This window comes from Lathyrus oleraceus, chromosome 7, assembly GCF_024323335.1.
Source record: "Lathyrus oleraceus cultivar Zhongwan6 chromosome 7, CAAS_Psat_ZW6_1.0, whole genome shotgun sequence".
NCBI classification, from domain to species: domain Eukaryota; kingdom Viridiplantae; phylum Streptophyta; class Magnoliopsida; order Fabales; family Fabaceae; genus Lathyrus; species Lathyrus oleraceus.
In genome coordinates this window covers 332430671-332456664 of record NC_066585.1, presented here as the reverse complement: position 1 = coordinate 332456664, position 25994 = coordinate 332430671, and the positions used below count along the sequence as shown (strand labels likewise).

Here is a 25994-nt window from a genome sequence, read left to right as displayed (position 1 = left end):
AACCAGCCGCTTTGGTGGATTTTAGGTTTTACACCTGATCCGGGATCCATTGATATTAACAATGCTTGAACGACTCAACCACGAATCACGGGTTTGTTGAGAGTCACGAGCATGGAGTCTCGGTTAAGAACCACCCAAAGGGAGTGTACTAGGGTTTAAACCTGCCAGACATGTTCTACCAGAGGTTCCCATAATCATCGTTCCATCTTTCGAATATTATCGGAGGAACGAATACTCGTATTCCAAGAATATTCTCAAGAGAAACTCTTATGAGTGTAGTATCGCGTAACAATCGTATCAGAACTGACATCTGAACGACCTCCGCACTACGGTCCTAAAAATAGGCCAAGATGGGTTTGGTAAACTAAGGTCCTTGGCTTCTGCGGAACATGATTGAAAGAATAATGCCTAACCACAAATAACTTGTGTGACATTATTAGTTCAACATGACCTCCACCAAGTGAATGGGCTCGCAAGTCAACTGGCTAAGGACTACTCCACACCAGTCGACAAGACTATGCCATTCTCCTATCCTAGAGTGCACTCGAGTTCGGGTATAGAACTCATCTCACAGATCACCAAAGCAAACAGCAATTGTATATCAAGCAATTCACACATTACAATCAATACAGTGATCCCAAATTGTACAAAAATATGTCAAATGACAAATAATAATATAGCACAACAAGGGTGAAAAGTAGGCAATACCACCAAGGATTTTGGTGAGTTTCCCCAGCAGAGTCGCCACTTTTCTGTGACATCTCCCCAGCAAAGTCGCCACTTTTCTGTGACATCTCCCCAGCAGAGTCGCCACTTTTCTGTAGCGGTGTATTCGTCGCTATATGATCTATCGATTAAATCATAAGCAAGGGATACATTGAAATTTTCGAGTCGCCACCGCACTTTTATTTATCCAAAGGATTGGCTAAAAAGCGAACAAAAGCCTAAGAAGTTTTACACGTAGAAAACTAATAAAAAGATCAGAGATTCTGGGTAAGGGGTAAATTACGCAATGGGAAGGTGTTAGGCACCCACTACGTCCTAGGTACTCCTAGGGAGCCCTTTTCACACTTTTTGTAAAAGATTGTTATTTGTTATGACATAAAGATTGTGCAAACATGATTGGGATGGTGAGAAAAGAATATACAAATTAGTTATTTTTGTGTTATTGGGTTCGAACGGATGAACCCGTTGCCTACGTACCTTCCATCAAAGGTAAGGATCAGAACGCCGTAGTTCGGCTAAAAGATTTCCAAAAGTTGGTGGATTCAGTTTTAAACATAAGCACTGAGGCTTTTCATTATCAATGGGAGAACACTCGACCAAAAACAACATCCACCACGCGAGGATAGCTTCGACGTACTAGAGGGGTTAGCCCTGTTTGAAGTACGGAAGTCTTACTGTCGACTCACTAAGGATAGGCAAGATTTACATCAACCACAAAGATAATTGAAGCCTATGGCTAATGCATGAAAAGATTAATGGACAAAGCCAAAACAAGTGAATGAGTGAAGTTAATTGATTGTGATTATGAAAATGAAGTCAAAGTATGATTAAGATTGATTCAGAAGTATTATGAAATGGAGTTTGAAAAAAAGTCAAGGACTTGGGTCCAGGTTTTTAGTTTGAAAAGCATGAAGATGTTTGCACAATATCTATGTCAAGTTTGAAAGCTAATGTGTGAAAAGGTTTAGGACATAATGAATGATGAATGGATGAGGATGGATAGTAAAACTTCTTAGAAGGTTCACTTCTTGAAATCATATAGAAGATGATCCAAGTGTGTCCTTTGGAATGGAAATGAATAATAACAAACAAACAAAGCAAAGAAAGGCGGATACCGGATGCCAATCACTGGTCTTATACCAATCTCCTAAAATAAAACTGGATATCAGATGCCACTCAATGGTCTTACACTAATCTCCACAGGCAAAGAAATAAAAGCGGATACCGGATACCAATAGATGGATTTACACCAGTCTCCTAAAACAGAACAGGATATCAGAAGCCACTCAATGGACTTACACCAATCTCCTCAAAAGAAAAACAAAGATGAGAAATGGAAGTTAACTGCCAATCTGTCTGGACTTAGGTTAACTCCACAGTATGGTCCTAGGAAATCCAATGCCACATTATAGGGACTTACAATGGATCCTCACATACAAGAACAAAAGCAACAATATGATCACAGGAATGCAAATGCCAACTTACAGGGACTTATAATTGCAACCTCTCATACAAACAGATAAAACAAACTATGATCACAGGAAAGCAGATGCCAACTTACAGGGACTTATAACTGCAACCTCACATACAAATCAAACAGATCAAATTATGATCACAGGAAAGCAGATGCCAACTTACAGGGACTTATAACTGCAACCTCACATACAAATAAAGCAACAGAAGATATGAGTGACCAATGAGGTCTTACACTCTATCCTTCCATATCCTAGGAGCAAATGCCAAAGCAATGGACTTACAACTGTCCTCAATGGGCAAACAACAATAATAAAAGTCACACAGACAAATGATATGATCATGCACTAATGGCAATTGATGATGATGATAAATGCGTAACATACAAGCAAGCAAGTGCATATGAAGCAATCAGTCAATCAATGAATATCAAACAGCACACTCTATAGCCAAGCAAAGGGGGCTCACACAAGAGGGTTTGACTTTGAAAGTCCACTGTAATAGGTGAAGGTCGCTCTTAACCTTGCCATTGAGGCTAAGGTGAAGCAGATGAAAAGGAGATGAGGGGTGTGCCTCATTGCTTCTATCCCTGATCAGGGAGAGCATTAAATAATAGAAAGTGGGGGAGTTCAGAAAGATGGAACTCTTTCCCCTTTATTGACTCGATTAGATCTTGGGTTTTTATCTCAATGCTTCAACCATGTAATGGGAGCAAAGAGAGGACACACTGAATAGTGGGGGATAGATTGCTTATCCCTACCTTCCACCAATTGCCTTACTTGAAGGACTTTTCCTGCTTGGGACAAATATAAACAAACACAGGCATTGCCTCTTAAGGAGGACTTCAGACAGTTTGCCCGGTCAAATAACAGACCGGGTCTCCAGACTACATGAAGAAGAAGTATTTATACCTCAAAGCAAATGCTAAAAAGCAAAGCAAGCAATCAAGTTCAAAGAACTTAGGCAACTAAAGTACCTGAAAAAGTCAAACTCATTAGTAAACAAGTCAACAGTCAAAATCAAAAGAAAATGAACCAATAGTCAACCACAGAGGGACCAATTGTGCAAGGCACAAAGACTCAAGCATATGAGTCACCTACAAAACAAAGGTTAGCACATTTAACAACCAAATTAAAACACATTTGAATGATCCTCAAGGCATTGGTGCTTAACCTGAAACAGATGAACTCAACATAAGCTTAGAAGACCACTAGGACTAGCCTAGGGTCAAAGATGAAAGAAAAAGTCAAGGCAGCAAGGAAAAGTCAACCCAAACCAAGTCTAAACATTCAAGAAGCATTCTCAAGTGGATTCATAATTATATCATGCATCATGGTCATTTCATATGCAAAAGGATGCAAAGCATGGCAAGAGAAGCATACAAAAGTCAACAGCAAAGACTTCATTCAAAAGTCAACTCAAACAATCTCAAAAATTATGAAATAAATCACACTCAATCCTAACATCCATCATGGTAAACATGTAAAATTTCGTGGCATTTGGATGAGAGGAAGGCACTCAAGTAAAATCATGAAGTCAAATCAAATTTAAGTAAGCATGGTGAAAGTCAACAAGCATGGGTCAACTTCAAAAAATCATATCAATTTGAAAACAGAAGAGAAATGAATGAAATTAACACCAATGGAAAGCTTGAGATGTCTAGTTATCACATATGAAATTTCATGGTCATACAATAAGATTTGAGAATTTCACAAAAGATTTGGCAACATGTAGCACAAAAAGTCAACAAAAGACTAAGCATGGAAGAAAATTCACAATCAAATGGAAAACAGCAAGATTAATTCCAAGAAAATTCATACACAAACCAGACATATGATAGATGATTCATGCAAAATTTGGGGTCATTTGGATAAGAGGAAGTATGTGAACAAAAATTGGGAAAATGCATGTCATTCATATAGCACCAAATGTAACACATAACTTCAGAAAATCATAACTCTCAATCCACAAATGATAAATGCACAAACTTTATATGGAAATGAAGGTCAATGTGTCTAGTTTCACCACAAAAAATTTCAAGCTCATTGGATATAACATGAGTATTTCACAAAAGGAATGGCTCAATGTGTCATTTATGCATACATGTTGGGAAAACAATTATCATTAAAAATCCAGACAATGAAAAATTAATTAAAATTCACAATAAAATAGAGGACACATTCATGAGTTTAATGCAAAAAATCTCACAATTTTTGGAGTTGAAATGAATTAGAAATGAATTATGGAAGTTGAGTGACATTTGGATGAAACATGAGCAAATAAGCATGGCATATGGGGTCAAACCAAGGTCAACCGTGGCATTCTTGTAATTGATGGCCAACTTAAATGAAACGACCGTGCATTGGGGAGGTGTGGGAAATAACGTGATTGGCTGGCTGGCAATAAAACAGTACCGTGGCCAATGGATGAAGATTCTGGGTTTAAGAAAAACCCTAGGGTTTATGTGCAGCATGGCTTCATGTTATCGACCAAAACATCACCAGGTGAACAACAACATGTAATATAACAAACATGCAGCAAACAAGTAGCCACAAACCCACACACAACAGCCACAAACCATATGGATTTCTGGGCCAAGTTCAAGACAGCAACAGGGTTTTAGCAGCATGGCTTGGCATTTTCATACATATTCAATCAACATCCAAGCAAATCCAAACATTAAACACACAACAGCATAGCATTCATGATGATGTTCACACAACAAACAGACAACAGTAAGACCAAGCAAGTTTCTGGGTTCAACAGCATGGTTCATCATGTAATCAACATTGAGGTCATGGCAATCGAAATTCCAACAACATACAACTAACATGGCATTGGCATAGTGGATCTCAAGCAATATCAACCAACAACCAAACAAACATAAATCATAGAAATTCTGGGCGTGGCAGGGTTTAACAACAGCAGGATTCATTTGTCATCATGTTATCATTATCATAAAACAAAATCGAGCAAGCAATCACAACAGCCTGGTAAGAACTTCATCATGCAGCACCAACCAATAAACAAAGCAAAACATGGATCATGGGAAATCTGGACAGAGCTGGGTTTAAGCAAACAGCATTCAGTCATCAGGGAAAGACCAATCTCAAGCAACATTATGCAAACAGCTAGGTAATGGGACAACAATGTTCGTGCACCATTCACACAACAATAAACCAATCACTAAACAAGTGCACTTCTGGTCAGGTTAAAATGATTTAAAACAGCAGCAGGCATTGGCATGGCCTCAATGTGCAAACAACAACCAAACAGCAGCACACCACATATTTCACATGGATTTTTATAGGCATATTCATGAGGTTCAAAACAGCAGCAAGGTTCATGTTATCAGAACAAAATTCGACCAAGAACAAAAGCATAGCATTATCAGTCAAAATGAGCACTAACTCAAAAACACCAACATCAAAACATCATTAACCAACAACAAACATAAGCATAATCATGGGAGAAATTCTGGACAGATTCATGATTCAAGCATAACAGCAGGGCATTAGTAGCATCAATTTCATGTTTATGGTTCATCAACATCAAACAAGTTTCAAGCACAAACACACAATGTCATGGCCTTAATGCTCATGTAGCAACATAATACAAACAAACTGAACATGAGTCATATGGATTTCTGGGCAGAGTAGGTTTAAACCATAGCAGGATTCAACATCAATGTGTAACTTGAAATTTCAAAATGTGCAGAAATCCAAATCAAGTAAGCCCATAGCATCAGCACATATCAAACAACAAGAATGCATCATCAAAGTTCATTAAAACACTTCCAGCAAGGCAAATCGAGCAAAAGTTACCATGAACACAAAAAATGAAATTCAATTTTCTCTCAACAGAATCAACCATTTAGCATAATATAAGTTGCAATAGACTCATCATAGCAAGGACTATACATGGCATAGCATGGTTTGATGAAAAGGGAGGGTCGAGCACTTACTTGTTTTGGAAGAAAAACGAGCTGCAGTGTTGGTTTGGTGGCTGCAAGCTCAAATAGAAGTCCACTATGCTTTGGAATGAAGAAAACTTGAAGAAACTTCAGCTCAAACTTGCTTGGTTCCACTCTAAATCCAAACTGCCATGGAAATGCCTTGAAGAAACAGAGCTTGAAAAGGAACTTCCAGATGGTAAGTGATGCTGCAATAGGGCCCCAAATGATGTTTGGATGATGGAGGAACAAAGGCTTGTTCGAGGGTCTTGAAGGGTTTGGCAGAAAAGTTCAATCGAGCCAAAATGCAAATGAGAGAATAGTGTATTTTTGGTGTGTGGCTGTGAAAAACTAGGGTTGCAAAACCAGAAAAATGAGACTTAAATATCATATGTTTAGGGTCTGCTAATGATGTGTTCAGCTGGTTTTTGTTTAATGACATGATTTGCAACTTTGCTAATTTTGTACCAAAGTGGATAATGGAGGTGTGTTTGCTGCTTGAGTGGGCTGTGAAATGCTGCAGAAGGACCAACATAATCGCTGCTTTTGGTCTGCTTTTGAATGCTGTCCTTGCTTGTACTTAATGAGACCATTTTGCACATTTTGCCAATTATGCACCTTTGCTAAAATTATGGTATAATGGTGATATGATCATGAATTTAAGCTTGGAACATGTCTCAAATATGATATGAAAGCAATCTCAATTGGCAAAATGGTGAAAAAAGTTTTAGTTCAAAAAGTCAAAGTTTGGTCAAACTTTGATTTTAAATGAAGAGGTCCAAAAATGCCATTTTGATTGGTAGGGTTTTAGTGAATGAAATTTATATTTTTGGAAAGAGGATGAAAAATGTGGTTTGTAGGAAAAAACCCCACTAAATTTGGCCTTATGGTTTGAGAGTTATGGCTTGTTGAAGTTCAAAAATTGGTGAAAATGATTTGATCATATCTTGACAACCACACATGGGATTTGGGAGTTCTTGGACTTTTTGAAAATGGGAAGACAAGATATTCAACTTTCATGTTGGGCAAAAATTCATTTGAAGCTTGTATCATGATGTAAGTTTAAGATCAAGAAGTTTCCATTTTTGGCAGTTGAAATTACAGGTCCACTTGCTATTTCTGGAAAATTTCTGATTGACTTGATTTTATTCCATGATGAGGTTTGACATGATAGATGAGGCTTATATGAGCATGAATGAGCTCCTTCAGATCAATTCTATTCATCAAATCATTGATTAAATCAACAGTTGACCAAGTTTGACTTTTCTAGGGTTTTGGATGATTGAACTTCTTCTGATGAATTCCAAACCCTAATTCCTTGAGAACTTGACTTCAAATGATGTCTCAAGTTGTTTGAACCTCTGATTAATGATCATGGTGCCCAAATTCTGCAAGAATGGCCACCATCCATTGCTTTGACTGATCAATGACTGACTTTGACCTAATTGCTGATGATTGCTTCAACTGCAAGCAACAAGGTTAGACTGACAATATTTTTGTACTTTTTGAATGATAAACATATGAAAGCAAAGATATACAAGTGCAAAGTATGCTTGGTGATCAAGAAACACACCTACAAGGCAAACCAACCCACTAGGAGAGGACAAAGGCATGCAATGATCCTTGAGGTTATGATATGAATGATATGGGCCATGAGGGATCTTAGGGCCCAAAATTGGGGTCTTACACCAATGCTAGGGGGTGTCCCTGATTTAGAAATGTAATGAATTTGAGTTTACATTTGCATTTATAATATTTTGTTTACGGTAACCTTTTGATGTGTTTATTGCTTTCTCTTTCGGACCAATTGAGATTGATTTGTGGTTATCAATTAGGCTGGACCGCCATTGATAAGGTTTTCATAAGGTTACTCTACAGTAGATATCACCTAGGACTAGGGATACCCTGTATGAACCAGAGAATTCTTGATATCATACAACTTAACTTCACCCTAATTGGCTATGGAGATAGGAACTATGGTAGATTGATTAAAGGTTTTCTCACCAAGGACTTGGGAGAAAATACCCTTGAGAACTGGTAGTAATTGATATTTGTGCAATAGTAACTCAGAGTTGTTACAGGGATAAGTCATACACCTTCCCTGACATTGTTCCTTTTTCTCCATAAACCCTTATTTTCATATTTCTTTACCTTTACTTTTATTATTATATTTTTACACTAAAAAACAAAATTAATACTTTTAGTTTAATTGAATGATAATTTAAACTTAATACTAACGTGCAGTCCTTGAGATCGACATTCGGGGAATTTCCCCATTATTACTATAAAAGGCAAAATAGTACACTTGCTATTTTCCCGATCAATGATGCATATGAATAAGTTGTTAATGTATGAAATTGATCCCCAAGTCATGTGGTTGGATGGAAATATGAAAAAAAAAATGGTGGGAAAGTTTTGGGGTATAACATCGTTTAATTACCAACCTCTCACAAACGCTCCATAACACCCAATTAACTTATTTCAAATTTCTAACGCAGTAAACCAACTTGCTACTATAATCTCTTCAGATCTTCACTAATTAACATCAAATTAATAGTTTAACAAGCATACTCATGGATTCCTATATTTTCACAACTCCCTAAAACCTTCAAACATCATCAATGGTGGAAAATACATGAACACACCGAAACAAAATTTCATTCATACTTTCACACATGAAATTCAACATTCACAACAGCAGAAAATCAAATAGGATCATCAGATTCAGAATTCTCAACAAATCAATTAATCATATTGGGAGGTTAAGAACTTCTCTACCCTACCCCTCATGCATAAGCCCTTTTTATCAAAAGATATTCCCCCCCCCCCTTTACTTTACACTTTTCCAGCAAAATTCTTCCAATCTCTATCAACAGACGCTTTCCCTATGCCTTCTCTTAATCTTTCTCTTGCCATAGCCTCATTTTCCTCTTTTCTCCATAAAATTCTACGTACTTCTCAACTCTCTCCTTCTAATTCTTTTCTTGCACTAAAAACCTAGTCTCCTCATTAGACTATTCCTACTTTCCCCTTACTTTTCTCTCTAATCCCCACCTTGCCCTCAATAACTCTACAACTTCTATTTTCTTTTTGTCTTTTTGTATTTTTATTCTATTAAAAGAATAAAATCAAAACATTATTTTAATTAATAAAATAATTTTAAATTATTCTATCTTTCTCTAATTACTCTCCACACCATACTACAAGGTCACTCACACTCTCTCTCACCCACATTTATTTATCCACCCACACACAATAATCAAATAAATACACAAAAAGTATAATTAAATCAAAATAAAATAATTTACTAAACATGAGGCGTTACACCTTTCTCAGGCCGAACACCTCTTTCGTGAGAGCTTTCAAGGCTCAGACATGAGTCTTAGTCTCTTGAAGAAAAATTTCTTATGCTCATCCACATGGCGAGTCTTTTCCTTAATAACATCAGAAGCTACTGATACCGATTCTCTACTACGTTGAGAACATCCGTCAACTTAGTTACCCGAGTGGCCAAAGTTGAAGGAGAGCCATGTACTTTTTCCTCCTCTTGTGAAGAATTGGCAGTTTTAACATCCTCATGCATCGTAACAAGCTCTTCTAGATAATAAAGCACCTTAGCTCCATAACTTCACATTTCACTTTCCAAGTCTCCCTCTCTTTAGTGGGATTACCTGAGTACAATATGTCTCCCCGAAAAACAGAGATAAAGGAGAATACAGAAGTAGCTTTAAACATATTATATGTAAGTTCGTAAGTGAGTTCCATCTTATCCCTCCCTAGAAGATTCTGAACAAATAATAAATGCGACGTCAAAACAATAGTAGTCACCTCCTCAGGATTCCGAGAAAGCCGGGAAGAAAAGACATTTGGTATCCTCGGGGATGGATTTACCTCCCCATAAGAACCATCTTCAGAGACACAAGTTCGTTTGGGAGAACCCTCGGCCCAGAGGGATTGGTGATCTTCATCCTTAACCCTCTTTGTTTAAACTTTAGGTGGAGTTGATTCCTCCATAGTTAAAGTGGTTGTAGCGTCTACAAGTTGATCCACCTCGAGAGTGAAAGAATAATTAACTATGGTCGGGATAGGAGAAGGGGTCGGAGCATGAACAATGGTCGCCTGAGGAGTTGTGGGAGATGTCGAAGTCCCAGTATTTACCATTGCCTGAATACTTTGAGCATTTGTAAGGTTATAAAAACAACTTTAGTTTGTTTACCTTTTTCATGCTATCTGCAAAATCAATCATGCATGTAAAAAAAAGCATGAATACTTCACTCTCACTAAAAATCTTCCTCCTCTCCTCCTGGTTAACTGCACTTAAAATAGTTTGAGTGTTAATTTGCCTGTTCCTCGCCTATGTAGGGGGCACCTTACCAAGGTGGAACCCTTCCTCATGGTCAAGCCCGTGAAACCAATATTTCATTTCTTCCTTGAGTATCATCTCGTCCGGAGAAAGAAAACCCTGCTTAGTACAGTAGGAGTGAACGTCCTGGTTAAAATGGATCTTATACCAATACTTCTGACAGAAAATCTGACAAAAGCGAGGAAAATCAGCAAGGAGATAAAAGAAAACGAAATGGGTCTTGGGTGTAAGAGGTTTAACCTGGTGAAAGATGATGAACCCCTCATTACAAAAATTATCTTGAGAAGTACGCCTCATATGAAAAAGATCAAAGAATAATCTAAGGGAAGGTTTCCAAGATTTATGCTCGGCACACAGCTGAAATATCCTTATGTAGGGTAGGAGTGAATTTTAGATATTTCAAGACGGATACCTAAATGTGAGAAAATGGCAACCAAATCCCTACTCTTGTGAATAGGATCACACAATCATCAAAAGAACTGCATATCCTATTTTTTGGCTCCAATAAAGAAGCCTCAGTGCTCATAGTCAATGGAGTTCTTGTCATCTTTCTTTCCACCCATTCATATTCTAGCGCATCCAATTATTCTTGAAGCTCCTAGTGGGATTTCACATAGGCATCACTGGGATCACTATCATCGGTCTTCGGGCAAAGTTGAATACAAATCCTAGTGCATTATCTCCTTTGCATATTGGCTTGTATTTCCTCATATGATAAGAGGGGGAAGACGGGCCTTGGCACGGTCTAGTCCTCTTCCCATATTTGATATAAGGGCATCCAATGAACTAGAGCAGAAGTTTCTTCCTCCAAGGAGTTTCCAAATACCCTTTATGAATCAGAATCATCACATAGGGATATGATTTCTAGTTTTAGGTGATGGCTATAAAATGGAGGGAGGTGAGAATCAAGGTTTGTCCCCATTACAAAGGCAAATAAAGTTTCAACTCCAGAATCGCTCGCTAGGTCAACCGTCTTATCACTCATCCTGACTAGAAAATAAGAAATATTGAAGATAAAAGCTTGAGATAATAGGTACATGATTATGTTTGAGGGATGAAGCATGAGAATAAGAAAAAAGGCAAAATCTTTAAGCAAAACACTGAAATCGTTTCTAGTAGTACTCTCAACGAAGAGGGGATGAAGATGTTTTCTGGGAAAGTAACTATAAGTTTGAATGCTAAGAGTTGCAAAACTTCCAAAAATTAAATTCTCCCTATTTATATGCAACCGTAGTCGGAGGGTTCATACCAACTAAAGAAAGAAGTTATAAGATCAACAACTAGATTTGCACTCATGGATACACGCCAACTCAAGTGCATTCAAGCACTCTATAAATTGTTGCATGCCCTAGCTACACATGTCAGGAGAGGATAATTAAGTGTCTCAATGATGAAACCACATTTAATGTGCATCTTTCCCATTACTTTTCACTGATTCTAAGTGTTTTAATTCTATTTCACATCAGACAATGTCCTGGAGGACGACTAGTACTAATTAAGGCTTCCCCTAGCTTCTCCAGTATTCGAAAAGCCTTGGGGCAACTATTCTTGATCGGGAAAAAATCCAAATGACTAAGGCTTAATGAATCTCAAATCTATTAAACTTGACCCAATGTATAAAATAAGTTCACACACTATGAGCAACGTACAATCTCCGATCTCCATTTTTTACTACAATCATCTTTAATCTTGAACTAACTTGAACATTGGAGTGCTAACAATGCAGATTCACTAAATGTTACCGTAAAGGAGATCAGAGCCACCATTAAAGACCATCAACTCTTCAATTCCACCAATTTCTTGTTCCCGAATAGATTATAATGCAAAATTGTTCCAAAGAAAAAACTATGCCAAAAAAAAATCGCATTCATTAACTTTCTAATCCCGACTCATGAGTGTAGAAAACTTTTATTCTCAGCCATAGACATTAATTTTATTTAAAAATAATTGGTTATTCTACCACTTACACACTATTTTATTTTTATAATATTTTTTTATCTATAATTATTAAATACTATTAATTAAGAATTTGATAATAAAAAATTCCTAGAATTTTAAGGTATTGTCAAACACATTTTTATAAAAAAATTATTCTTAAAAAATATTATGTTATGAAAAATTGCTCCTAAATTTTTTTTATTCCGATAAAAAAGATTATTTACAAAGTTAAAATTATTTAACAAACGCTCAATGGTCTAGAACAATCGAAGAGGTTTGACCGATGTCTCCACATAGCGCAAACAAAAAAGTTAAAGAATAAATTTATCATATCCAATAAAAATAAGTTATTTCTATATAAATCTAGAGGCAAATAAATAAAAGCCAAAAAAAAATTCTAACGATTGAAATAAAAAACAACATAAGCTTTCGAATACAGTAATAATAGATTTTTAAGATAATATTGATAAAACATCCATAATAATATATTTTCATAGACTCCATAATAATAATAATAATAATAATAATTGAAAACCACTTTTTATTATACATGAATAAACAATATCATAAATATTGAACATGAATAATAATTGAAAAGTTGTAAACAAACTAATGACTTATTTTTTCAATTGAAATGAGACTTTTACTATAAATTATTACATGAGAAGAATGTGTTGCTTTAACACCACCAAGCTCTTCAATCATATGGGTACATAAATCAAAGTAGACTAGTTCTCCATCTTTCTTTACAAAGAACATATCACCATTTTTTCCTGCTCCAACCGGATGCTCAATATTGGGACAAAGTTCAAAAATAAAAAGTCTAGTCCATGATTCTTTCACACCGAGTTCACCCAAAATTGATATGTAAAAGGTAGTTGTATTATAATACCATGAAATAGAAGCAATGGCACCATTTAGTATCAATAATTTTCGCTCCACCATCCATATTTCATCTGCATTTATGTCTAAGGGAATGAGTGTTGTAAAGCACACCTCAGGTGTCAAATAAAATGACATTAAGTAATGTTGTTTATTTTTTTCACATCTAGAAAGCCAGTGACATATTCCATCCATGTATAATCCCTCATTTAAAACATTATGCCAACAGCTAGTCAAACAGCAAGCAGGAATGACAACATCAATTTGTCTCCATAAGTTACATCTTAAACTATAAATCTCCCATACCGGCCCATAAGATACATCTCTTCTTGAAGACTCAATATCTTCCCATTTCACACCGGAAGGAAGAATAGAATACTCATCCATTGGAAAATAATATACAAGCCTAATAATCTTATAGTCCTCACTAATAGGATCATAACCAAAACCATAAATTCTCTTTAAATTGTCTCGATAAGGTGGTACAGAGTCAACTATAGAGCTATGAGGAATGACTTTGAATTCATCCGTAGTTGGGTTCCACACTACAATTTCATCGGATAACTCAACACAGAGAATTCCTGTAATGCTACCAGAGTTCAAAATATGAAATTGTGGTTCCTCTTCATTAAATGGATTTGGATAGTCTAATTTGACCCTATTCTCAAACTTGTCACCAGAAAGTGAATATAAAGAGATATCAAGACTATTATTAGGACCATAAACACATTGTTTTAAGAAGAGAGAAGTATCATGGTAATAAGAGTGAGGAATGGATATAAAATTCGTGCGAAAAAGAGTCATGAAACTAGGGTTCTCGAATAAGGCAAACCATGTTTTGCGTACGCATCTAAATCGTTTCAAAGATTTTAAAGGGAGTTTTGATAGAATGAAGAATGCAAGATCATCGGGTATGTAATTCCTTAACTTTTCACCTGAAGATTTTGTCATCGCCAACAACGCACAAGATCCAACAGCAGCAGCGTCAACCCTGTTTAAAAATTGAATTTGTAATTATTATTCTTTCGATCGCTGAATTTATACTGGTGTTTTTAATGTATTTGAATAGATTTCATGGAAACAAAAAATCAAATGAGAATTTAATAGAAACAAAAAATTAAATGAGAATATACTTTAAGAACAAAATAGAAAAAACAAAAAATAATTGATATTACCATATCATGAACAAGAATGAGATCAATCCGAATAATACTAATCGGCAAAAAAAGAAAGGTAAGATGCCGTACCAGAACGAAGATCATCAAAAGGCTAAGGATGTTATTGATGAAGGACATGCAAATCGATGTGAATTTCAAGCACAAACGCTGAGACAACAACCAGGAAGCTCAAAATAGAAAACTATATGAAGACTTAAATAAGAAGTGACATTAATAATTTAGATTTTATATTATCTCATCATTTTACTGGTTTTTTTGTTGCAATATTAGACTTTATTTTACTATATTTTTTTCTTAAGAAAGCCACAAAAAGATTTTACTTTCTTCTAAATGATTCTATTTTAAATTATCTTACATATTTGCTCATTAATAATTTAAATTTTGTATTATCTCATTATTTTACTAATTTGTTTATTCAATATTAGGCTTTATTTTACTGTATTCTTTTTAAGAAAGAGACAAAAGATTTTACTTTCTTTAAAATTATTCTATTTTAAAATTATCATACATCCCTCCTCATTATATACTTTTTAAATATGATTTTGAATCCTCTAAGGGAGGAGGATGTTATAGAATGGCATGTGAGATTTTTAGGTAGACTCGATGTTAAATAATCATTGTATGTGACAAGGATTATGATTTGTTGATAAAGCATGAAATGAAGAAACATAATGCTGGATTCAAAAACTTCAGAATCTTTTGTCAAAACCTTGACATCGTCAGTAGTCTGACTTGAGATCTTCAGTATCTTCAGAGTCTTCAGAATCTTTAGTCAGAACCTTGATCACTTTAATCGTCTGGCTTGAGATCTTCAAAATCTTCAGCTACATAACACAACTTCAGATGCTTGCCATTCTTCAGAAGTTTGGGGATCAGAGTCACGTCCAGAAGCATGAACTGGGAGAACATTGCAGCAGCAACATAATGTTTCCTCAAAAGCTTCTCAAGAGTGAATCAGCATAAAAGCAAAAAGAATATTGTAGCAGTAATATTGAACATCTTTCAGAACATCTAATAGCTGGCGCATAAGCGGATTTGGAACACATAGTTTAGAAACTGATGATGTTGCACATCATATATTCAGAATCAAAACTGGATGCTAAAGTTACACAATAACAAACCATTAGGGTACCAAAATTATTCTCACACAAATATAACATTGTTATCATCAAAACTCAAGGTATATATGCAGAACCAAATCTTATTCTAACAATCTCCCCCTTTTTTATGATGACAAAACATGTATTTTGATAGAAGAATACATCTTACATAAGCACAAAGCTCCCCCTAAGATGTATAACCTTATAAAGATAAAATCATAATGAAAGAATTCTTTCATGATTAACCTTTTTGAAGTACCAGAGTGAATTTTCAATCAGAATCTGGTTTATCTTTAGAAGTTGATTGATGTTGTCCAGAGCACTGGTTTGATAACATCATCATTCTGATAAGCTTCACTTCAGGAGCTTTGTTGAATTCTTTTGAAGAAACTTTAGACCTGGTTATCTTCTTAAAATAACTGATTTTCTTATAAGAACCTTGTTTTTTCAAGTCTGATTACTATAGAAGAAACTCTTCCTTATAGCTGGATTCCAATTCCATGATTTTCATAAGCAATTTGATGTTAAGTACTCAATGTTCTAGGTTCAGAACATGAATGTTAGTTCCTTGGATCTGACTCTTAATCATCAGCATGAAGGTGTACAAACTCAGTAGAAGATCATTTCATCATAAACTGGTAACTTATATTCTGATCTTGATACTTCATAACAACTTCTGATGTTTGATTATAACCATTTTGATTCTTGAGATATAACCCTGAAAACATTTAACAAACTCTTTTTCGAAGTAGTTGTTAGCAGAAAACATTAATCAACGTTTGAGTTTTTAATTAAGGAATTTAGATATCAAAATAAAACACTAATTCTTCCCCTTAAATACGTTATGTTTCCTCCCCCTTTGTCATCAATAAAAAATACATACACAAAATAATAAAATAAATAAAGAGAAATAAATAGATTTCATTGAAAAACCACAAAGGTAGAAAAAGATACAACTGGTTTTTAACAAAACAAAAATACAAAAAACTAAAAGGAACTACAAACGAAATGCAATAAGTATAAACAAACATAAAAGACATACACACACACTTAGATAGAAATAAAAAATACACATGTGCGAAGACACTTTTTAGAAAACTAAGGGTTTTGGGAAGAAGGAGGAGGCGGTGGAAAAATTGGGTAGTCATTTGGGAGATTTAAGGGATCTACCAAAGGATCAACACCATCTTCGAGACAGATCTCCATGTAGTACACCAAAGCTTCAGGTGGATCGATCTTTGTGAAGATAGGATAGCTATCCAAATGGGTATTATTGTCGTTGATTTCTTCTTCGGATGAAGGAGAGTTTCACTAGATACAGGCCTAGGGGGAGAACTAGGATGTGCTAGTTCCAGTTGTTGAAACTGTTGTTGAATCGGTTGTTGTTGAGCAGCCATGGATGAAGATGATGAAGAACAGTTGTAGATAGGGTTGTTATTGGTTTGAAAGAAGAAAGTGTGGGAGTATTGTACACGTAGGGTGAAAGTGTGAGTGAAGTGAGTTTAAATAGAAAAATTTACAATGATGACAAAATGGAAATACGCAGTGATAGGGGAAAGTGTAAGAGTTTAACCTAATTCCAAGAATTGTGAAACCCAATGTATTACGCTTTTGTCACGCATGCTCAGAAAGTAGGACATTTGTCACCACTTAGAACCACATGAAATCAACCGGCATGACAACCATTTAATGTAACAAATATTCAAAATCAAGAAGAAAAATTGATAAGATTGCTTTTGATCAGAACCTTTCTGATTCATGAAAACTTCCTTACTTCAGAAAGCTCATGTTTCAGAGTCAACAAAAACATTCTCAGAACTAATCTAGAATTTTGAGGACTTAAACATTCTGAAATACATCTTTTCATTATAAACATGAATTCATAAATACATTTTTCAGAATGAACACGAATCTACAACAATGGGTTTTGTAAAGATATCAGCCCATTGATGGCCTGTATCAATAAATTTTAAATGAAAATTACCCTTCTGAACATAGTCACGTAAAAAAATGATTTTTAATTTTAATATGATTAGCCCTAGAATGCAAGATAGAATTCTTAGATAAATAAATAGAATAAGTATTATCACAGAGAATAGGAATGTTACTCTCAGATATCTGATAATCTTCTAGCTAACTCTTCATCCAGAGTATCTGAGTGTTGCATCCAGAATCTACAATATATTCAACTTTGGTTGTTGAAAGCACGATTGTTGATAGTCTCTTGCTGGACCATGAGATTAGGTTATCTCCCAGAAATTGGCAACTTGCATAAGTACGTTTTCTTTCTATTCTGTCTCCAACATAGTTAGCATCACAATAGCCTACTAATTTGTATTCACTTGATTTTCTATAAAAACAAGCCAAGATTAGTAGTACCTTTCAGATACCAAAAGATTCTCTTAATAGAAGTTAAGTGAGTTTCCCTAGGATCTGATTGGATGCGAGCACATAAGCAGACACTGAATAAGATATCAGGTCTAGAAGCGGTAGATATAAAAGAGAGCTTATCATACCTCTAAAAAGCCTCTGGTTTACCTTACTACTTACCTCTTCTTTCTCCAGAATACATGTAGGATGCATTGGAGTCTTTGCTAGCTTACATTCTGATAAGTTAAACTTCTTTAGAAGTTCCTTTGTATATTTGATATGATGAATGAACTTTCCTTTGAACATTGATCAATTTGGATTCCCATAAAGAATTTGAGTTCTCCCATCTAACTCATTTCAAATTCTGCCTGCATTGACTTAGAAAAATCTTTGCACAACGACGCATTAGCAGAACCAAAAATAATATCATCAACATAAATTTGAATAACCAAAATATCATTCTTAAAGGTTTTGCAAAAGAGAGTTGTGTCCACTTTCCCTCTCGTAAAATTATTTTCCAAAAGAAAGTTACTTAGTCTATCATACCAAGCTCTGAGAGCTTGCTTCAGACCATATAACGATTTTTTCAGTTTAAGATAAAATCAGGATATTGAGAAGTTTTAAAACCAGGAGGTTGATGCACATATACTTATTCAAAAATATATTAATTCAAGAATGCACTCTTAACATCCATCTGGTAAAGGATGATGTTATGATTGACTGCAAAAGAAATTAAAAGACGAATAGACTCTAACCTGGCAACTGGAGCAAAGGTTTATGTATAGTTTATACCTTCCTTCTGACTATAATATTATGCTACCAGTCGAGCCTTGTTTCTGACAACCTCGCCTTTCTTATTCAGCTTATTTCTGAAGACCCATTTGGTTCTAATGACGTGGAAACCCTTTGGTTTCTGAACAAGAAACTAAACATCATTTTTGGTTAATTGATTCAGTTCTTCTTGCATAGCCAGAATCCATTCATTATCCAGAAAAGATTCATCAATAGATGTGGGTTCTATCAGAGATACCAAACCTAGAAGATTCTCTACAGAAGGTTTGAATGAAGATCTTATTCTGACTGGATCAACAATATCTTCTAGTTGAGTCATTTCTTCATATTCTTCAGCTTTTCCTTCTGACTCTTTTTTTCTAGAATCAGTATCCTTGGATTTGAAAGATTGATCTTCATATCTGCAAAATTCTCAATAAGCTTTGACTTTTTAGAGTCAAGCTTATCATTGAATCTAACATGAATTTCCTCAACAATTCGTGTTTCTGTGTTAAAAATTTTGTAGCCTTTAGAGCGTTCAGAATATCCTAACAATAAACACTTATGTGCTTTAGAATCAAACTTGCCAAGATTCTATTTAGTGTTCAACATAAACCATTCACATCCAAAAGGGTGAAAATAATAAATGTTGGGCTTTCTTTTCTTAAACAATTCATAAGGAGTCTTACCCAAAATAGGTTAGATAGAAATCATGTTCTGAATATAACAAGCAGTGTTAACTGCTTCTTCCCAGAAACACTTAGCCATATTAGTTTCTTGGATCATGGTGCGAGCCATTTATTGCAAAGTCCTATTTTCCTTTCTACAACTCCATTTTGCTGTGGAGTTCTAGGACAGGAGAAATCATGGGAAATACCATTTAAATCAAAAATATTTTCAAAATTTTTATTTTCAAATTCGCCACCATGATCACTTCTGACTTTGACTATTTTGAATTTCATTTCTGTGTGCCCTAGTGAGAAGAAGGTAGAAAACACAAATTGTGACTCATCCTTGTGCTTTAATAACTTTACCCATGTCCAATGATTGTAGTCATCAGCTATGACCAGTCCATACTTCTTTCCATTGATAGAAGCAATTTTCACTGGTCCAAACAAATCAATGTGCAGAAATTCTAACGGTCTAGAGGTAGAAACAATTGTTTTTCTTCGAAGGATGTTTTAGAAAACTTGCCTTTCTGACATGCTTCACAAAGAGCATCTGAAGCGAACTTCAGGTTGGGTAGACCTCTGACTAATCCAAGCTTATATAGCTGAGAAATCCTTCTTATGCTAACATGGCCCAAACGTCTATGCCATACCCATTTCTCCTCATTAACAGACATTAGACATCTTACATTTTGTTCTTCAAGATCAAAAAGTCTAATTTTATAAATGTAGTTTTTTATCTTTCCATTAAAAAGGATTGTACCATCTTTTTAACTGACAACATTACAAGACTCTTGATTAAATATGATATCGTAACCATTGTCACTAAGTTGACTAATAGACAATAGGTTATGCATCAGACCATCAACTAAAACAACATTAGTAATAGAAGAAAGTTTATTGTTACCAATGGTTCCAGAGCCAATGATCTTTCCTTTCTGGTTTCCTCTGAAACCAACGAAGCCTCCAGAATTAAGTTCAAAATCTTGGAACATAGACCTTATGTCGTCATGTATCGCGAGAATCCACTGTCCAGGTACCATGATTGGTGTTTAAGCTGGGCTATTAAGAATGTCTGCAACATAAATTATTTTATCCTTAGGTATCCACTTTATGGGTCCTCTCTTGTTAGTTTTCCCAAAGTTTCTTACAACTCTGGGTCTTTTAGCAGAAGGATAATCATGAGGAATTTGTGCATGATACTTAAGTTTAAGAGCTAAGTTCTTATTCTTTGTATGTTTCTGTGTCTGTGCAAAAATATTAAGCTTAGTGACAGCAGGCATGAAATTCACATAGAGGGGTTTTGGTTTTACCATCCGACTTTCGTCAGGTTTTTATAGTTTATGCACAACCTAAACCTTTCTTACCTCTTCTGCTAACTCCATAGATCAAGGAACCCATTTTGCTTCTAGCTATGCTTTTAGCCAGAAAGTACTGGAATGCTCTGTCATATCTAATGACGCAATCAGTACCAGAAGCTTATGAGATTATTTCCTCCTCTAGTTTTGAAATTTTGCTTTTCAAAGCAGAGTTGTTACTTTCTAAAGAAAATTCTTTTTCATTTAGAGGGGAAATATCTTTCTCAAGCTCTCTCCGAGTTTCAGAAAAAATTACTTGGACTTGTTTAAGGTCCTTGTATTTACTCTAAAGACTACGATACTTTTCCAGCATTTTAGAGAGACATGATTCAATATCAAAACGAGATAGGTTAGAAAATACCTCTTCATAATTGGAGTCAAATTCTGATTCTGAAAATACCTTGTCTTCTAGTTCTTTAGAACCCGTGGGATCATTTGTAGTTACCATCAATGCAACATTAGATTTTTCTTCGTCAGAATCTTCTTCTTTAGATTCAGAGTGATCCCAAGTAGCCATCAGTCCCTTCTTGCCTTTAGAAAAATTCTTCTTAGATCTTCTACTCTTTTTCATCTTAGGACAGTCATTTTTATAGTGACCTAGTTCCTTACACTAAAAGCAGATAACTTCTTTTCCAGAACCTTGCTTCTTCTGTCCAGACGAAGAATCAAAGTGACCAACACTCCTTCTGACTCCTCTAAAATTTACTTGACCATTTTTCCTGTGTTTCCAGAGTTTGTTGACTCTCTTTGAGATTAGAGATAGCTCATCATCATCTTCGGAGTCTTCATCATATCCTTTTTATTCTTCCTCATCTCGATAGGCTCTTGTCTTATCAGACTTGGACTTTAAGGAAATAGATTTACCTCTCTTTGGAGGTTCATCTTCTTCGAGGTCAATCACATGGCTTCTTAAAGAACTGACGAGTTCTTCAAGACTAATTCTATTGAGATCCTTTGCCAACTTCAAGGAAGTTACCATAGGTCTCCAGTTTTTTGGAAGACTTCTAATAAATTCCTTGACATGGTCAGCTATAGATTATCCTTTGTCTAGAACTGTAAGTCATGTAACAAGCATCTGAAACCTCAAGAACATAGTCTCAACTGTTTCATCATCTTCCATTTTGAATGTCTCATATTTCTGGATTAAGGCCAAGGCCTTCGTCTCCTTTACTTGAGCATTTCCCTCATGAGTCATCCTCAGAGAGTCAAAAATGGATTTGGCAGAATCTTTGTTTGTTATCTTTTCATACTTTGCATAAGATATAACGTTAAGCAATATGGTTATGGCCTTATAAAGATTTTTGAAATCTTTCTTCTGTTGATCAGTCATAACACTTCTTGGTATAGTATTTCCTTCAACATTCACTGGGTGAATGTAGCCATTGACTACAAGATCCCAGAGATCAACATTGTAACCAATAAAGAAATTTTCTATTATATCTTTCCAATAGTCAAATTTATCACCATCAAAGATTGATGGTTTTTCACTGTAGTGATCTCTTTCATTATTCTTAATAATGTTAACAGTGTTAGCAACAATCATTGTTTCTCACACAAACTAGATCAGTACTAAACACGGCGAGGTGTTGATAAAACTTTTATCACGATCAGAACCAGAACTTTGATACCAATTGAAGGTGTGAAAAACACAAGAAAGGAGGGTTTTAGTTGGGTTTTACAAGCAAAAGATTTTTCCAAAAAAAGAACACACTGTAGCGGTAAATTCATTACCATTAAGCTATGGATAAACTTAACTTCAATAAAACCAGAGTCGCCACCGCACTTTTATTGTTTCTAAAGGAAAAGGGAAAAGTACGACAAAACCCAAAGATAATAAGTTTTCAAATCAAAACTAATAAAATGCCAGAGATTACAGGTAAGGGGGTTGGTTACACAGAGGGAAGGTGTTAGCACCCAAAGTGTCTTAGGTACTCATAGGGAGCCCTTTTTTATGTGTGTATGTATTTTTGTATAAAATATGTTTGAGAAAAGTAGAGTGTGGAGATGAGAAAAGGATTCATTGATTTTATTATTGTGTTCGACAGGACCTTCGGTCTTTTGCCTATGTACCAACATAAAAATGAGGGATCAAAACCTCGTAGTTCGTGGTAATAATTTCAAAATGAGTGGGTTGCTTTTAATCAAAAGTTAAGTGAAAAGGGGCACAAAGGGCCCAAAAGTTTGAATGAGTGTTAGTTCTTTTTGTCTTTTGAATTTTTAAGTCAGTATGGTTAGATTGATTTACAAGTTTGATTTAAGAAGAGGGTTTGAAAATTCATTGGCATAAGGCCAAAGTTTTTAATCATTTAAACAAAGTCTAGGTTTGAAAACACAAGCAAAGAAAGTCTTTGAAAGGCGAAGAGATTTTGAAATTTATGAAGTTAGAAGAGATGAAGAGACTAATCCTAAGCACAAAATTAAAATTTAAGAGTTGAAAAGATCTGACCAATGGGATGCAATCCAACAAACAAGAATGTCATAGAGAAAACCCATTTTCCCTTTAGACTTCAAATCAAGCAATTATCCACAAGCAATTAGCAATATCATACATCATGATGATCAAGGCATAAAATAAAGAAGGCCACATCCAAGCAAGAAAATCCCATGGCTAGTAGTCTTCTTTGTCTTCTCATATATCAAATGAAATACTCCTTGATTAACTCAGAATAAGGCATTAGACATGAGATCAAAATAACAGTTTGCATCAAGACAATGTAGCTGGTGAGTTCAAGTGAATCTCAATACTTGCATTAGATTAAAGCTCAATTCACAATAACTTGGTCTCAAAATGTTGCCATTAGCCAAGTCCTTTTGCATATGGAGTCTTGCCTAATCCTAAGTCCAAAAGTTCAGCTCAAGCCCAACAGTCCACCAACCGTTTTTTAAGGTTTTTGTTGTTTATTAAGTATTTTAAGGTCCTAAGACCACAAACACAATAAAAATACACAAACAAAATATACACAATCACAATATATGGCTCAAATGAGTAAAGTGAAAATGACATAAACATAAACAAGTTAAATGATATGTAAATGGCAATGAATGGTAAATGACTTAGAAATTAAATTGCATAAAGTAAATAACTTGAAAGTAAAAGCAATATTAATAAGAGTTAGTCAAATGTTAGTCAAGGTTAATTGAATGTTATGTTTTGCTTTTCAATTGATTACTCATTCTTTGGAGAACACTTAACCATCTATTCACAAACATGAATCCTTGAACCAAGACATCTTCCATAGGAAGGAAAAAAGGTAAAGTTTCCACATAATACTATGAAAGATGGGCGACTTACAATCTCACTTACTAGAATGATATACCTTTAGGGTCAAATTTAACTCTATGTTAAGCAATCATAGTTGGACTTATGTAGAAGTCACAACTATCTGAGGTCGGTCAATAATGAACAAAAACTCCTAAAACATACCACACACAAAAAGAAAAGATCAAAAGGGATGGACATATCTCATCCATACTTGTATTGGTTCATCTGACACATGGTCATTGATGAACCAATTAGCCTTAGGATATTGAGACTTCTTTGGTCCATAAAAGGGATGGGAAAGAATGGGGATAAAGATGAAGGGGGAGTGGAAGTAAGAGAAACACAAATTGGTCATGGGAGGAATTTTACCAAATTAAAATCATTCATTCATTTTAGGAGATGAAATGTACATTTCATCAATCCCCTAAATCCAATGATTTTAATCTAATAAAAGTCAGATGAACCTTTACCAAGGCCCAAACAAATATTCAAACATCACAAGACCATAAAAATGGTTCGACATAATTTTTACACAATAAATCCATTAAAAAAACAAATTAAAAATGCATTAAAATTCAATTTAATTCGGTGAAAACCTAAAACCTCTTCAAAACACCAAATAAACAGCTAAGAGATTTATCCTAGGTCAAGTAAGGTTAAAGGACCTTAGACAAAAAATTTCATGATATTTAAAAAATCAGAAGTATTTTTAAACAATTAAAAATATGCAAAAAAACATTTAATTCATAAAAAATATCAAAATTAATACAAAAAATAATTTGAATTCAGAAAATGAAAGAGAAAAATATTTAAAGATTTTTGGTAAAAGTCCCATATTTTTTGAACTAAAAATGAAATTATTATGAATTCAACAAAATAAAGCAATTAAATGTAAAATAAGAAAATACAAAAAAATAAGGGCCATCAGATCTCCCTCATTAATTGAGGTGGCAGATCAGATGGCCACGCGCGCGCTATCCATTTTGGACTTGAGTCAAAATGCCACACGCGTGTATTCTAAACCAAGGGCTAAGATTAGAATGTTGGACCAAGATCAGATGGTTGGAACCTTGCTAACACACCACCGGATCGGTCCAACCTAAACTTCATGAAAAATGGAAAGCAAGGACACTAATTTGAAAAGAAATGCTCAGGATCACGAATTTGGCCTCATTTTTCTCCAATTCCATGTATTTAAAAAGATACAGGGATTTGAATTTTGAGGATCATGAATTGAGTTGCTTCGATTTGACCTCAAAGCAACTCAATCTTCTTGCCTACATTGGTAGGACTTCAGCCAACAAAAAATCACAAAGAATAATGAAGAATTGAGAGAGAATCAAAGAGATGAAGTTTTTGAATTTTCACCTTCGAGTAACATCAAATCTGCTTGATCTTGATCTTGATCTGGATTTGCTTGATTCTTCCTCCTCCTGCTTGCAGTGATCAATTGAGACGGAAAGGGCAATGAATTATTGGATTTTGAATTTCAAAATAGAAGGTGAAATTCAAACTCGATTTCAATGAAATCCTCAAGAAATTCTATGTAGTGAGGGGTCTGAGTTGTCTTGACAAAGCTTGGGTAAGGTGTCCCTCTATTTCTAAGCTCGGGGCACTTGTATTTATAGGCTTATCAAATGCTTTCCACACACTTCCATTCAAATATCCAAAAATAGCAATGACCACATGCAAACTTATATGGGCGTATGTTAGGCTCAAAGAATGATTGGAATTGGTCCAAAATTGTACACATGTGATGCTGAAAGCAATTCATAAAGCCATGCAATGTGGAATGGAAATTGGTCATGAAAATCTTCCAAATGGGGCCATGCATTGCACCCATGCACAAGTCCTTCAAAATCGATCCAAATGAGATGATCTTGGACTTTTTTGAAAGGCGGGATCAAGGGGAACAACTTTAATTTTGAATACCTTTCCATATTAAGCTTGGAT

The 25994-nt window shown here is 35.0% G+C and overlaps 1 protein-coding gene across 1 annotated transcript; it reads right to left on the bottom strand.

Moving 5' to 3' along the window:
* Positions 1-13061: 13061 nt before the first annotated feature.
* LOC127103666 (F-box/kelch-repeat protein At3g06240) lies at positions 13062-20464 on the bottom strand. The gene is made up of 2 exons (XM_051040910.1): positions 20265-20464; positions 13062-14325 (listed from the first exon to the last, which is right to left on the bottom strand). The coding sequence occupies exons 1-2, from the start codon at positions 20462-20464 to the stop codon at positions 13062-13064; spliced, it is 1464 nt and encodes a 487-aa protein (XP_050896867.1).
* Between the last annotated feature and the right edge of the window lie 5530 nt (positions 20465-25994).

Coding starts and splice junctions, on each gene's coding strand:
- LOC127103666 (XM_051040910.1), bottom strand. CDS start 20,464: ATGGTACCTGGACAGTGGATTCTCGCGATACATGACGACATAAGGTCT. Junction 14,326..20,264: donor GGTCTGATGCATAACCTATT/GTCTATTAGTCA, acceptor ATTTTTAAACAG/GGTTGACGCTGCTGCTGTTG.